Source organism: Peromyscus leucopus, chromosome 18, assembly GCF_004664715.2.
Source record: "Peromyscus leucopus breed LL Stock chromosome 18, UCI_PerLeu_2.1, whole genome shotgun sequence".
Lineage (NCBI taxonomy): Eukaryota > Metazoa > Chordata > Mammalia > Rodentia > Cricetidae > Peromyscus > Peromyscus leucopus.
The window spans coordinates 41,688,833-41,704,849 of NC_051078.1; the positions used below are offsets into that span (position 1 = coordinate 41,688,833).

The 16,017-nt window shown below is 39.4% G+C and overlaps 1 protein-coding gene across 7 annotated transcripts in view; it reads right to left on the reverse strand.

The window, feature by feature from the left end:
- Positions 1-9,274: 9,274 nt before the first annotated feature.
- The window catches only part of Igf1 (insulin like growth factor 1), a 72,816-nt gene continuing 66,073 nt past the window's right edge, over positions 9,275-16,017 (reverse strand). For all 7 annotated transcript variants that reach the window (XM_037196859.1, XM_028880293.2, XM_037196860.1 and 4 more), the window contains one exon: positions 9,275-13,270. In XM_037196859.1, the coding sequence (XP_037052754.1) occupies positions 13,245-13,270 (26 nt within the window). In that variant the 3' untranslated portion in view covers positions 9,275-13,244. The remainder of the gene's footprint in view (positions 13,271-16,017) is intronic.

The following is a 16,017-nucleotide window of genomic DNA, read 5'->3' on the forward strand; positions in this document are numbered from 1 at the left end:
TCACAGACTTCACCCCTCATCTCATCTAACTTCTCTCAAAACTAAGAAGCATTGTCCCAAGAGGGCCTGGTGAGAAAGTGTGAGTGGCCATGTACAGTCCATTAAGGCCACGGGAATAACAGGTTCAGATGGGTTCATCTGGGCTGCTTCTCTGAGAAGCCCTGTCTGCTGTTCTCACTCAGCTCTTGGGAGAGCATCTTTTCAGAGACGGCATTGGCATCGTAACCAGATGCACATGGCACTGTCACGTGTGTCTCCACTCCCGTCTCCCTCTCTTGGTCCAGTGTGGTGATCCAGGAATGCATGGGCCTTTGCCATAAGTGTCTCCTTACCCGGGCTGGAGTATTAGTAGTTTGATTTTGAGAACCCGCTTTCTAATGTACAAATAAATCCTGGAGAGCGCAAGTGTGCCCTGAAGACTGGAAGCAGTTCTTTCACTGACAGATTTTCCCCATTGCATCAGGCTGCTTCAGCTTGCTAGATACTCTTTCTGAGAAATACACATGCACGTCTAAAATTCTTGTGCGTTTGTCATACGAGGGCACAGCATCCAATATTCCATGCCTTTGAAAGGAACGATGACATCTATCAATCAGCCCTGAGGTAGGTCTCCAGAAGACTTCTGCCATACAAGCCATTAACAGTGCTTGTTGGGGTAGCATCGGAAGCCTGTTTCTGTGGATACTGCATTTTCAAAAATTGATCTTGGAGGCTCTCAAATTACTTTCCAGCCAACTGTTACTTTGCAGGGTCCCATAGGAATGACCCCCTCCCCTAAAGAGAATTTGGAAGAATATTTCATGTATCTTGAAAGACTCATAAGAAATCGTCATGGTTTAATGGGGACTTGAAAACAGATTGCCTTTTCTTTCAGGGAATTAGTATTTGTCACACCGGGGATATTAAACCACTTCAAGATTGATATCTTAGAAGATTATGCTGTGGAATAAATGCCTAAGTGTAAAGAGTAACTGCAGAAGAACTCCAGTTGCATGCTGATGAATTTAATTAAACTGTTTGGAAAAATTATGTGTTTGGGCATAACGAGAAGCACGTGATTCACATACATTGCTTGTTTGGATTGGTTGCCCTGACAGGCACCGATATTTGGGTGATGTATGGAACACCCTGACACGGTCAAAGAAGAAGGTAGAAATCATGATCCTGAGGGGCTGTGGTTCTACCGCCCAGGTTGGGGTGAGGAAGCAGGAAGAACTAGAGTAGCACAGCTAAAAAATGCCCAACTTGGAAATCTGGGTTTGCTGGGTAGCATGGCACAAGAATCCCACCAGCACATTCCCCTGCTTTTGCCAAGGAGAAGAATCTGATTGGGGAGAGAAAGTAATCACTTGGTTAGTGTTAGGAAAAGTGGGGCCATGAGTCAGCGCATGCACAGGAAAAGCCAGTGAAAGCCAGTGGAGAGGGGTCTGTTGTGAGACGTTTACATACTTAATTTACCCCTTGTTAGGTCTCAAACCTAGGACAAATGGCTAACTGAGGTTCCCATTAACATCGCTGCAGACCTGGTCTCCAAGTTCTCCCAGCATCCCTCAGCCCCCTACCTGTTACAGGGCTTACCCTATACCCTACTCTAAACTTCTCCAGCTCAAGGGCTGGGCTGCCCTTCCTCCAGCTGCCCTTCCCTATATAATCCAGCCATTTTAGTTACCCGGTAGTTTGCCTTCATGGCCTCTTGATCTGGCTGGCTCTCCCCTCCCCGCTCTCCTCACATGGCCCGGCTCAGGGTCAAGTCCACTCTGGACCCTCCCAGATGCTCCTGCCCCTGGGTATGCTCTCCCTTTTATCTATAATAAACCTTCTTCTCCACCAGACCTAGGAGCAGCCATGGCCTTCCTCTGTCGTTTCTTTCTCTCATTCACCCCTTACCCTCTCTTTTTCAGACAGGGATATTACCTTAAAGCCTTGGCTGGCCTGGAACTGGCTGTACTTTGAAGTCAAAGTCACAGAGATTCACTCGCTGCTGCCTCCTAAGGGCTGGGATGAAATGTGTGCGCCACCATATCTGACAATTTTCTCATTCTTCATAACAACAGGAGAAGCAGTGATGATCAAAATCATGGTGATTATTCCCCCTTTCCTGTTCAGAGGACTCACCTGTAGATGGAGGGTATGGAAAGGAGGGATAACCAACACTAAGAGTATTTGAAAATCAATATGGGAACCTATATTTTATAAACTTCATATACATACATACATATATATACACTCTTTTATATGACATAATTAATTAATTAGAGTTACCCTACACAGGCGACAGTGATTCTTCTAGAAGCCATAGGTTGTCAAATAAAAAGCCCAGTGCCAGATGTGGGATACCTCCTCTCAAATTGTTGGTCAGGAATGTCCCAAACAATACAGGTTTTTGGCTGCTATTGGCCTTAGTTTCCCACTGGAACTTGATGATAGAACCCTGTTGCTGCAGACACCACACACTTTAGTCCCTGGGTGTGGAGACACCATGCTGGTACTCACCTGAAAGTACTTCCCTGTTGACTGGCTTTCACAGTCCTGGAAGGTGCTGTGGTGGCTGCTGGGTCGGAGACAAGTCATCAGCAACTGTATCCAGCTGTGAGCCCTGTGAGCTACAAATAATGACTGGCCTATCCAGATATTACCATGGTTAAATTAGTAGCATGAGTGTTATGGGGCTAACCAAGTGATTTCTGATTAGCTCTCTGTTCTGATCCACAAGAGAAAAACACATGCCTTGTATTGTAAATCTGGACAAGAACCTATGACTGTGAAACTCACAAGCCCCAGGGGGCAAACCTACTATCATTATTGGGCTAAATGAATTGAATTGCCCTTACATTTGTATCTCTGTATCATAGTTCACCGTTCAGACCTTATCAATGACGTTTCTCTGTGCAGTGACTTGCCCTCAGCACCTGGCTGAAAGTGTCAGAGCCACACCTAAGCCGCAGTCTGCCTGACTTCAGCTCACAGTGTTCTTTCCCTCTTCTTTCTGTTTGTATTGTGTGGAGTCCCCCGAAGAAAGCAGGAGCTGTGTCAGGTATTGAAAGCAGAATTTAACGTAGCTGCTAAAGAGATGAGCAGTGAAAGGGGAAGAGGCAACCAGAGATGAACAAGCGTCAAAAAATCACAGCACCCAGGGCTAGAGAGCCAGAGAGGAGCCGTGCTTTCATTTGGGAAAACAACAAGAGGATAGATATAGGTCTATCAGGAGGGACAGGTACTTCTTGTTCCAGGAGGCAAAGACCACGGACGGAAGATATGCAATTACTCACCAGAGTGCTACTTTGAAAAAGATAGAAAGGGGGAAACTATACGACTTCCTTCCTCCCTAAAGCCTTCTGTCTTTTGTTAGTGCCTCCTGTTGGCCACACTTAACCGGAGCCCAGGGACAGGAGGTGCTAGAAAATATAGTTCCTTATGGAAACAGATTTTTAAAAAATGTTGAAAAATAGTCGTGCGAGGGAGCAAATAGGCATCACATTCTAACACAGTCAGAAGTACATTATTTCACTGCAGTTTTCACTACAGTTGTGGGGTCTAGAGATACCAGCGGCGTCTTCTCGGTATTCACAGTCTAAGAGAATCAATATGTTTGGCTATGGGAGAAGGGTAGGAATGTCTATTTCCAAATGACCTTTAAAGCAGAGAGAAATGAAGAGAAATTTGATTCTGGGGCAGTTCTAATTGTGCGTATTTTAGGTTACATAAGGGAGTCTAAATGGGAGTTTTGAGCCAGATAAGTCAGGGAGGCACAATCATGAACAGTGGCTCTGCTTCTCTTACTGTTCTCTCCCTCAGTATCTCCAAAAACCCATCTAACCCCTTCTCATGTTTTAGAGATTTGAGGTTTGGAAGAATAGTTCCACGTTTATGGGGTGGAATGTTAGGTTCTCTTTACAGCATTGGAATAGAGAAGTTGCTATGACTAGAGCCTATGACTCCAGCCTCAAATTTCCATTTGGAAGAAAAAACTTTATTCTCTGTCCTTTCTACGGGATGCTGGGAATAGGCAGGAGCATTGAGTTCAAAAAGCAAAGCTAGTTAGGAAATGGCAGGAGGGTTTCTCAATCTTTAGCTCTTCCTTTATGCCAAGAAGAGGAACATTTCCCACATTACTTGAAATCCAAGGGCAATTTCTGGTTCTGATGCACAGCTGCAGTTGTTTCAAATCCAATTTACACCTGTTTCTGCTTTCAGTGACTGCTGTATTCTTTTCAAAGTCATCTCAGCCCATCACGGGGTGAAGAAAAGAACTTTTAGAAACCAGATGTTGCAATAACTATAACCATTATCCTTTGTTGAATCCCAAGGAGAATTAGTCTCTATCTATAAACTGGAGATGGTTTTCAGCTCAGCCTTGTATTGAAGACTCTTCACTGCTTGGGGACATATGCTCTGTAACCTATTTTCCATCAAGAGTCATAATTGATAGTCCTGGAGTCCTCAGCTTTAACTTAGAACCATAAACTTAGTAATGACTATTTTTGATATGCTAATGTCCCAAAGCAAAACTCAGTGTCACCATACACAATTTCAACAGAGAACCATTGCAGAAATGCTTCTTGAACTGCAGTGGTAGGGAGAGATAGAAAGAGTGTACAGCAAAATATACATGAAGAAATGCCTGACACTACTTCACTGAAGAATACAATGATGCCACCAGATGTTTGTAACCACATGAAGAACTATAGTGGCATAGAGTGATACAGGTGTGGAACAGAGACTTCAGATAACCCAGTGAGTGTCACCATTGTTGATAAGATTTTCCAAATGGTGGATAAGACTTGGTAAGGTTACAAACAAGGGACAGTTGATCTTCCCTTGAGTCGATGGCAATTTCATCCTTGTAGTGTTCAGCTTAAGTTAAAGCCATGGAAAAATACTTTGAACTTATAATAAGTTGAAGTTGTATTCTAAGCTCTGATGATGATCAAACAGGTTATCATTTATATGAAATGTCTGAAGTCTTGGTCCCTGCTCAATAAATGCCAATCACATTTCCCTTATTATTCAACAACTCTGAGTGTTTGCATAGATTTTCAAAATTTTAGAACCTCTTGTGTGACTTGGCTCACGTGGGTTGCAAAGGAAGAGATGCAGGTATGTTGATGTTACAAAACTCCAGGCTATAAAGATATGTTTCTTTCCAGAACCTCCAATTCAGCCATTGGCCATTGAGACCTCAACAGATTTGAAAACTGTTGAGGAAAAAGCAGATGGATTACTGCCAAGTCTCTAGTAAGAGACTTCATGATCAACTTACACATTTCCTTATGTATGAATTGTTTGTCCCTGGACTATTGTGGGTCTAGGACATAACCTCACTCATTGACGTCTCCCAAGATTGGTTTGCCCTTGGATTTCCCAAACACTATCCAAAGTGCTATCAAGAATCAACACTGTAACCTGAACAAGTGGAAGAGAGGCAGTAGTAATGTTGAGAGTTCAGCTTAAATACATTGCTGCTGTGCAGAAATGCTTATTTATCTTGAGAATGCCCTCCAATATGATTTATGACCCAAAGACATACGTAACTGCAGTCTGCTTCTAAAATGGAAAATGAAACTTGAGTAAGAAGTGTCAATTAGTATGCTGCTGTGTCCTTACATCTGAATCGAATATGAAATGATGAAGTTTTAAGTATGAAGACCATATTCAGACCATATTCAGGTATGCTTGGACTGTCTTTAACTTCTAGTGTATTAATGTGTTTGAGCCTCCATTCCTAGTCTTTAGAGTAGTGCTTGACACTTTTTTAAGAAACAAGGATAAATGATACAGTATAGGTAGATCACAGCAATAACTTATTGTTGTTAGTCATTATTATTATTACAGTTAGTGGTAATTATCAATGATGCTCATCAAACAGCAGGAAATGTTATTTTTACGAAAAGCAATGATTTGGCCTAACTCATCTTGGAGATCTTTCCAGGGGTAGAATTGCTCTTCAGCTCTTTGGGAGGAAAATGGCTTTGGACAATATTCAACAATAAAAAGTAAGTCAGTCTGCTCATACCCCCAAACATAGGTTAAAGCTGTGAGGAAATGTTGCTTCCCAGAACATAATGGAATTTCCTTGCAAGCTTGTGAAGGGTTTGGTAGGAAGATATGTAGTTCCTTGGAGAATTTCAGAATAGGATAGGGTCTTCTTATCCAGAGGCCTGTGAGCAGTCAGAAATTCCTTGATGGGTTCGAACTAATAATGATAAGGGGTGTCAAATTGGAAACCCTGTTCTATCATGTGCTACCAACCTCTCACTTCATTATCTACCAACCATTTCAGAAAAGGTGTAACCAGGTTAGATGGATGTGAATGGAGGGGAAAGATATCATCTTGGGCAGAGGAAGGAGAAGAGCTACATAGAAGACCAGTGCCACTGGAGACAGAACAGGGGATTTGGAAGAGGGACTGCAGAATGTTAGTGAAAATCCATGGCAAGTTTAAAGGAACAAAGATTGGGAATTAATTTGAGCTCAACTACCAATGGTATGTGGGACAGTATTAAAGAAAACATCTACCTTATTTCTTTAAATCCAAGTGCAAATCACATGGCTCCTATTTACTTAGTCTCTCTCTAAAGAGTGAAAGGTAGGATAATAAAAGGGAAAATAGAGTCAGACTCTTTTGAACAGGAGGAAAATTTCTGTACACTACAACTTGTCTTTCTACTAATACTTGTATGAGTGTGATACCATGGTATGTATTCAGTAAATAGATTTCTTGAAAGAACTCAATGGTGAGAAATCATATTCTTATAAAATCTCTTCATATGGGAGTGCATCCAGTGTTATTTGTGTGTGTTCGTTATAGGATGTGGGTGGATCTCTTGGAATGCAAATGTTTTCCTAGCTGCTTACATCATGGGTTATAACTCACTGTTGGGTCACAGTGAATGGGGTTGGTCTCATACACCTACTTCATTGTTCAAGAATATATTATACAATTCATATATCTCTTTATTCTGGGTGTTTTCTGTGTTTGTGAGTTGCATTCACCATCATTACTAAAAATGCTATGCAACAGTAGACATTTTAAGAAATGACACACTACAGCAAAAGAACCAATTAATCAAACATGATTAATTTTAATGTAATTACTAAAGAAAGATATAACATTTTATTATGACACTCTAGCCATACATTTTCAAAATATGCTTACTAAACAGTAAATGTAAGATAATGATTCAGTTAGTTACATTTTTAGAAGTCATTAGGACTGATATTGTTTTTCCATAAATGAATTGAATAATAATCATTTCAAATACAATCAGGATTAATTTGATAGAAGATGTTTTTGAATAAAAGAGATACAATGAGTGACCAATTATTACTTTCAGGTTTCAGGAGGAAAATTAATTCAATGTCTGTAAGTTATTTATCACACTTGGCCTTTAAATGTGATAAAAATGAAGAAAAATACATGATGTAATCCAAATTCTCATATCTCATTAACTCTTTAACCAACAGAGATCTGATATGATATGATATTTGGAGTTCTTAATGTAAATTGAATATAAACTGCATGATGTTTGGAAATTTTTGATATTTTGAATAGACATTTTAATGATACATAAACACAGATAAGAGTTGTGAATAGACAGCTTGAGGTTTCAGAGTCCTCTTGTAGTGTGGTTAGCAGTAGGTACAAGGTAAATATTCAAACAGAATGAGATTAGGTGATCAACAAAAGAAACTTTACAATGAGCTAGTGAACAGGGTCAGTGGGAGGTTTGGAAGGGATTTTTTGAGTTCTGATTTTCATTTTCGTACTTTACATAAGTGCATTTTGGGCAAAAGAAAATGAATAATGCTTACTTTTAGGCCTAGGCAATTTAAACACAGGCAGATTCTAAAGACTGTGAAAGGTCATGTTGAAGGTGATTTAGCCTGGGTTTCAGGTAGGAGAAAGTATTTCCATTTTAGCTCCATTTCAATGGGTGGTGACATTTGGATTTTTGTATTCCTTCTCATTTTTTTGGTTAATTTTTTTTACTTAAAAACCCATATTAATGACAGATTAAAAAAAGAAAAATCATGTCCGAAATTAATATAATCATACATTAAGAGGGAACATGTGAAATGTGTGTTTTAAAAGACAGTCCTTTAGTTATTAGATTTTCTCTGGCCAGCCTCTATAAAAGTCTGAGGCAGACACTGGGGGGAAAAAGGACTGTGAGGAACAAAGACAGTTTCAAAAGTCCCCTGGGCTTCTGTCTTCTCTAGGAAAGTTTTCCTTAAAATGATAGGAAAGAGGGGATAGATAGTACCAGATGTGACTTGGTTATCATGTACCAGATGCACTTAAGCTTCAGTCTTGTCTCTTTTCTTTTAAAGAGAAACCACACAAAGAAGGTATCTATGTATCACTTTCTAATACCTAACAGGAAAGTCTTATAGAGTATCACAATAGCAGTAAGTAAATATGCACTATAGGATTAAGCACTAGCCTTGAAAACAAAAGAAGCAACAAAAATTTCCCTTAGTTTCCCCCCCTCCGAGTCAGGACTTCATGATGTTTTTGGGGAGTGGGGACAGAGACTCACACCTCTACTGTATTTTAAGGTGAATAATTTCTTAATAGTAATCATCCATCTTTGAAAACATGGGAAAACCAATGTGCTTTGAATGGGAATGCTTATTCATGGGAGAAGAGCCAAGTAGGGCCTCCTCTAGACAATCTTTTATGATTGAAAATAGAAAGGAACATTTAAAATAGTCTGATGCAATAAGCCAAACCATACATTTCTAGCTAGCCTATAGAGAACGGATATGAGTTTATTATCTTCCATTCTACTCCGAAAGAGAAAAAAAGACCAAGTCATTTTGAACGTTAAGACTTTCATTCATAAAGATTGTATAAGATAAAAAAAAAAAACCAACACAAAACAAAACAAAATCTTCACAGATTGTCAGCCATCTTCTTAAAAAATTTCTCATAAGTTCTTAACTTTCTTTGTCGGTAGATAACCCCCATCTCACAAGAAAATACTTTCCAACCTTTCCCAATGAGATCCATGACTGTTTCTAGGAGAGCGAGCACTCTTTGAGGCATCTGGTGGAAGAGCATCCTCTAAAAACCAGAATTTAGTGCATATCCCAGAGGATGTGGCAGAAGCTCTTTCTAGTAATAGGTAAGTCTATGTTCTTAAAATCTTTGCTTTTATTTTCTCCACTTTCTGAGCATTTGTTTTAGAGTGGAGCACACACATGCGCGCTCACACACATGCACACACATGTAAGCAACACACGCACATCAAAACTAAAATCAAAACCAAAAATCAACAAGAAACCCAAGCAACCAACAAAAAGCAAGAGGTAACTTAATCCTCTTCTGCCGTTTGCCTCAAGTTCTTTTTCTCCTCCCATTTTGACTCCATGCTATTGAGCAACATTTCAGATTGGGTAAAGTATTGCTAATTTTGTTGAATTTGAGAGCAAACGAAATAATGGAGTCTTCAGACTTTAAAACCTCTTCATCCTGTCTCTGAACCCCCAAACTCACAACTTGGTGAACAATATTCTACTTGTTAGTGATATAAAGTTGAAAGGTGGTGGCTAGATCTAATACTATCTTATTAAGCCGTCTATCTATAGGATTGTTGTTTTCATACTTTAAAAAAATATGTCTATGCTTTCTTTTTTTTCTTTTTTCATTTTTTTTAGTCAAGTACTTTCTTAAAGAAACAATAGCACCACATTGGCATAGCTGGCCAAAGAATAAATGGGAAAGCAAAACATGCTGCACCCTCTTTTCCTTACACCCTCCAAGTGCTCACACCAGCAGCAGAAATCCTGGAGCCATGGGGTATGAGATGGTTTCATCTACACAGACATTCCACATGTTGCATTGACATTCCAAGAAGGGGAAGGAGTCTCAAGGGGGCAGGGCTGCCTTTATTAAACATAAGATTTTCATGGAAATGATTTCTTTTTATTATTCCATTTGGAGTCTTTTAGGGTGAGTAGGTGGTGTGTGTGTGTGTGTGTGTGTGTGTGTGTGTGTGCGCGCATGTGCGCGCGTGCACATGTGTATGCATACATGTAGGATGGGTATTAAAAAAGTGTTTTATTTTACTCTAGGGAAGTAGATTATAGTGGAGAGATGCGTTAACTTTTTCAGTAGAACTGATTCACCTTACAATTTTCAAACAACTGATATTCTTTGGTGACTAGGACCAAAATTTGACCTAGGTACTGAGTATTTTTAATTAAATCAGGAATAAGCCTATCAAATGAAAACTCCTTCCTACCTATCTTTATAATTCTTTTGTGAATGTCTTAAAGTTGCCCCATTTCTAGACACTAAACTATTTAACTCCGTAGCAAAGCTTACAAAATTTAGAGTTGTAAAATTTGAAGTGTCATTTCCTACCAATCTTGAATCATTCTGATTTATCATATAATGGTCAGTTGGCTTTCAGAGTTTATGTAGATTTATCTTACAGTGTTCATTTGTCTGAGAGTATAATGATGTGTTAGTATAATTAATTTTTATTAGTTGATTTCTGATTCAGTTGGAGAGAATTATGTATTGGATAAAGGATTGCATATTTAAGTTTTCATCATTGAGAGAATTTTTGACTAGGTATAGGATTAAATAAACAAAACATGTGACAGACACTTGGAATCACCATATCCAACCATGGCAGGAACCCTACAAATCTGTTTAAGACTGCCTATAAGGCTTTCTTGGAATCACTAACTTTAAAAGGTATACACTGGAAACAAGAACTAACGTCAGAACTGCTACCCTGGGTATGGGAAGGTCCAACTTTTCCCACCACACCTCTGGGAAACAGAGAGATGGTGAAATGGACCTAATATTCCATTTACGTCTCTCCATGATATATGTAGGGCATGTTCAGCTCGCCAAATCCTTCTGAGGGTTTTACTGAACAGCACTTTCTCATTTATTCAGAGATGTTTGAGGCAACCCAGCAGAAGGAAAACTAAAAATGTCTTGTTTTTTGTTTTTGTTTTTCTTAAACATTTTGTGAGAATATTAAGGAAGTCTGCAAAAGAGAAAAGGCTGTAAATAAGATTAACTGAATATTGGATAATTTTTTTGTTCTAAAGAGGGAGACAATCTTGCTCCACAAACAGGGAACCTATTCTAGGTTCTTTTGGTTATCAATGCCCAGTTGAATGTATCCTGCACATCTGCAGGAAGCTGAATTCTTTCTTTTAAGCAGACACTAGGGAGAACCTTGGGGCTGAGATGGAAACTTTTTGCCTCTCAAGTAGCAATTCTGGCCAGCACATTTTCACAAAATAAAGTAAGTAAGTATATACGCAAGCAAGGGCATAAGAGTACATCCACTAAAGTAACTTGTGGTTTTTAATAGATATTATTATTAGGGTATTTATTTTTTATATGCTAAAGGGAATGAAAATGTGGTTTTCAAACTGAATAGATTATCATTGATAATATTAGAGTTATTCCTAGATACTAAGTGTCTACAAGGATTAATATGAGTAGATAAATGGAATACTCTTTAATTGGCAAGGATCTTTCTCTTTCTTCCTTTTTCTTTCTTTTCACTTATCTTTATATTCATAAGTTCAATGCAGAAGTAAAACCAAATTATGCATCAAATGTCTCTTACTCTGCAGCATGCTGGGGAGACAGAGTCATTAGCTCTTCACTAGTTAGTTGGACAGCTTCACCAATTAGAACCTGGGTATCATACTGTCACCTCAGTGACTGACGAATAATCCTTGGAGCTACACTGTCAATGGGTTATTTACAGAATTCCTTGCATCTCAGCAATTCAAGGGCTCTGATGTTGCACCCTCCTGGAAACCCAGAGGAAAAATCTGAAGATCTATCTTTTTAATATTCATACCACCTCTCTGAGGTAGGTAGATGACATATTGCCCCCCATTTTGCAGATGAGGAAACGGAGGCACCGAGAGGTGGAGTGACTTGACCAAGGTCACATGGTGGTGAGTCCATGTGGCAGAAGTTGCAAATCCTTGTTTCTTCGGTGATAAAAAGAAACCAGGACTCCTAAAATCCCTAGCCTCTTGCTTTTCCCATGCCATAGCTTCCTCTCTGGACACACTTGCCAAGTGTGTCTCAGTGGACTTTGTGTCTTAAATTCCTCTCGGAAGGCATAGCTGGGGAGGCCTTTGTGTCTCCCAAGAGGGTGGATTTTTTTTTTTTTCAGTTCCCTTTCTAAATTTTGTCATCTTAGGCTCCAGGCTTTCATCTTTGCTTTGCTTTCACCTTTTACCATTTTGACCAGATTCTTTCATATAACAAACTACAAAATAGCACCATTGTACTAAAAAAACAACAACAACAGAGTTTTACATACTGGTTGATATAGCCTGTATTATTGATATGCTAAATTTACATAGTGCTCTATATGGAAAAAAAATAAAAAGAGCAATCGCTAGTTAGGTTACATACTAACTTATCATTTGAAGGAACCACCAAGAGTTGAAGAGATGTTCTACGTTTCAAACACACACCTAAAAATGATTGGCCTCAAAGTTGCAGTTACTGTCCTTCTAATTTTTTTTTCTTGTAATACGAGGTGGAAAAATAAAGCTTTGTGTCTAAAATAAACGCATCCAACTTATATTTGGTACAAATGCCACAGATGAAGTCAGGTGGGTTAAAACTTGGTGGGCCAATTGACTACTTACTTGCTCTTGCTTTTGAGGAGGCCAAATTCAACAAATACCAATGTTAGAGAAAGGGCTAATGGAGATAGACAAGACCATTACACTCTGTAAAACAAGCAGCTTGAGCTATGTGGGGAAAAGTAAAAATAAGAGAGCAATTCATAAACCACGTATACACAGTTGCTGAATGAATGGCTTCAGTAGCCAAAATTCAGAGAGGAATTTAGTGCAACTGGATCTGTACAACACCCATGCATTTTCGGCTCTTGAGAGGCAGGGACTAGGAGATATAATTATATATATATTTTTCTCTATAGAACGTTATTGATAAAGGATCAACAGCAATTTACCCACTCCAGGACCACTTTTGCAAGGTGCAAAGTTTTTTAACAAACACTCCTAAAGACAATGTTGGAATGTTTACTTGTATATTTCATTGGGGGAAATGCCCATCTTTGAAATGTTATTGAACTTATTATTCTTATTATTTTGGTCGGTGTTCCAATGTTTTGCAGGTTGTTCATGCAGATCAAAGGATCCTGCCGTGACACATCATTTTCTGCTTCTTGGCAGGTTCTTCCTACATCCTGTAGTTCTTGTTTCCTGCACTTCCTCTACTTGCGTTCTTCAAATGCACTTCCTACACATAGGGAAGAAGAAAAGGTCCCATTAAGTTATTGTGGTTTATATATCTGGTTATGTCTTTAAACATTTATTCATTTATCCTTTGTGTTTAGTAGTCACTATGTGATAGATAATTAACTCAATACACACATGCAATGTCAATGACCAAAACAGGGTGAGAAGTATTTCAATGCCTTTAAAGATTCATCATTTCTTTATTTTGGTAACTTTCACTCTCTCTTGTAACTCTTTGTAAGATGGATAATCAGTTCCTGTTATACTTATATCCCCTTTCCCTTTGTTCTTGTGCTATAGGAGACTAGTACTGATTCTTCCTGGGTACTGGGCCCTGCTATTTCTAATACTGGGTCTCATCTTTTTGTATCTTATGCCTACCAACCAAGCTAAAAGAGGGTTTGGAGTCTTGAATTCTTTGAGAAACATACAGATGGACAAACCTTTAGTTAATACTTCAACCAAACTTGACTATCTCTATGATCTTCTATAGCATGTGGACCATTGCTTTATAATTACACAAAGATGCCATCCTTTCCACCTGCCTCTACCCCAGATTCATTCACAGGATGGAGATCCTGAGAATTCTACCCTTCTGACTGGAAGCTTATTTTTCCCCCAGTGAGTAAAACAAAAACAAAACAAGCCAGATCCAAACAACAAGGGCAACAAAACCCCAAACTCCTCAGACTCTGAGGTTACCTCTGCTATCTTGTTGCAGCTTGTTTTACATTACTGTTTTATAAAAGGGACATGTTGTTTTGATTTTTGTTCATTTTCCCCTATGGAGAGAGGCAGCATTTTGGAAGCAGGAGATTGGGAAGTCAGGTAAAAATCACAAAATCCTGAGCTGAGCTCCAACTCTACCGTCTTCTGTTGGCCAGCCACACGAACTTGTGTGCAAGTCCTAATTCCTTTGTCCACAAAATAGAACAACAGGATCTATAAGACGGAGGCATTAGCATTCATGAATGCCCTTTTCTAGAGCAGAGGCATAATAATTAACGTGAGTATTAGATGTTATTATTAACTTTCTCTCTTTATTATGTCATCTTTGTTTGTGTGTGTAGTGTGTGTGTATGTGCTCACGCACGCACATGTGTGCATGCAGGTGTGTATGTGGGTACAGCTATAGAGCTGCAATCTTTTTTTTTTTTTTTTTTGAAACAGTTTTTCATTGACCATGGCTGGAGTATTGAACAGCAAGCTCAGGGTGTCTGCCTGTTTCCACCTCTCAGCATTAATGCCTGGCTGCCGGTTATTTATAGGAATGCCAAGGAATCTGAACTCAGATTCCCATGCTTTCACGGTCAGCTCTTCGCTGACTGACCCATCTCCCCTGGCCTTGTTATGCCGTACTAATTGGAAAGTAACAATCCTAAGGCCCAAATGCCATGTTCTTTGAGTTGCTAACATTATGACTTCCTCAACAAATAACGATGATGAAGGAATGAAAGAATATGAATTTTGTTTAGAACAGAAGTTCTAAGAGAGCAGACTCATCTGCCTCATGGTGGTTAAAGCTCAGAATCTAGCTTGGGATGCTGCAGGTAATTTACCTCTAGTCAGAGAATGTCCTGTAAGAAGATGCAATAGACAGTAATAGGTACAGAATGGCACTTCAGAAGTCACGGTATCCCTTATCACTGGGGACACACTTCTGTCAAGACCAAACAGTCATCCTCACACTAGCAGCCGGAATTGCCAAACTTTTCCCCTGCCTAGGGTAATGCCCACTCAATCTCAATACCGTTAGGAGCTAAAGGACTTTAGAGACCTTGGAAGGGTGAGAGGATTTAATACTGATGAACACTAACATTTCTTGGAACCAATACCTATCAACCAAGACTCTTAGGCATGTGGTGATTTTTTTCTGACACATGTTGATCTTCCCTACCGGGAACACGAGTTTTACCACTGAGTCCTTCATGAAACATGAAAGGGAACTAGCCCTTTGTGAGGCGACGGTCAATATCCTACTGACCGAACAGAAGAAAGGTGGCATTCCCACGTAAAAATACTCTTTAAAATAACAGGTCCATGCCCACTGTAAGAAAAAAAGCAGGCCAGGAGAAAGTGGGATCTTGAGTGCAGCATCTTGAAATGCCATCAGTTTAAAATATTGAGACTTCCCCTTTTTATAGTCTATACTCTTATAAAGTTCACTTAAAGTACTTTCGTTGCTGGGCAAAGCATTAGGCACTGATCTGCCAGTGAAGGTCTGCTCCTTATTCTCAATCATTTTCTGGACAAATGAAAGGAGGCATCTGTGGTAGAAGAGTGGGATCATTAAAGCTCCCAACCCATCTGAAGCTGCACATGGACCCATTTGTTCCCTCTCACCTCACACTTCAAATAGTGGAAATGTCAACAGCACTAGTCTACAAAACTACTAACCAAATTAACCAACAGGTAGGGGAGTATACTAATTTGAATTTTTTTTCTGTTTAATATGCACACTAGCTTAGAAATAAAGAACCATGAGTCTAAAGTACACACACTAAAACAACTCATGAATGACCTGGTAACAGTGAAAGAAATCCCATAATGGATTGAATCGCCAGTTCTCGAGCTGAGTTACAAACTTGTTAAAGAACACAGTCAGGTATCTTCTGAACTTCACTCTTCAAGTGTGTGAGGGCTGTGCACAACTAAGAGGGAAAATGGTTTAGATTGACCATCTTACAGATCTTTGCCTTCTGGTTGTTTTGCTTTTCTCCGAAAGCAGAAGGTAGGCAGGGTAAGGTT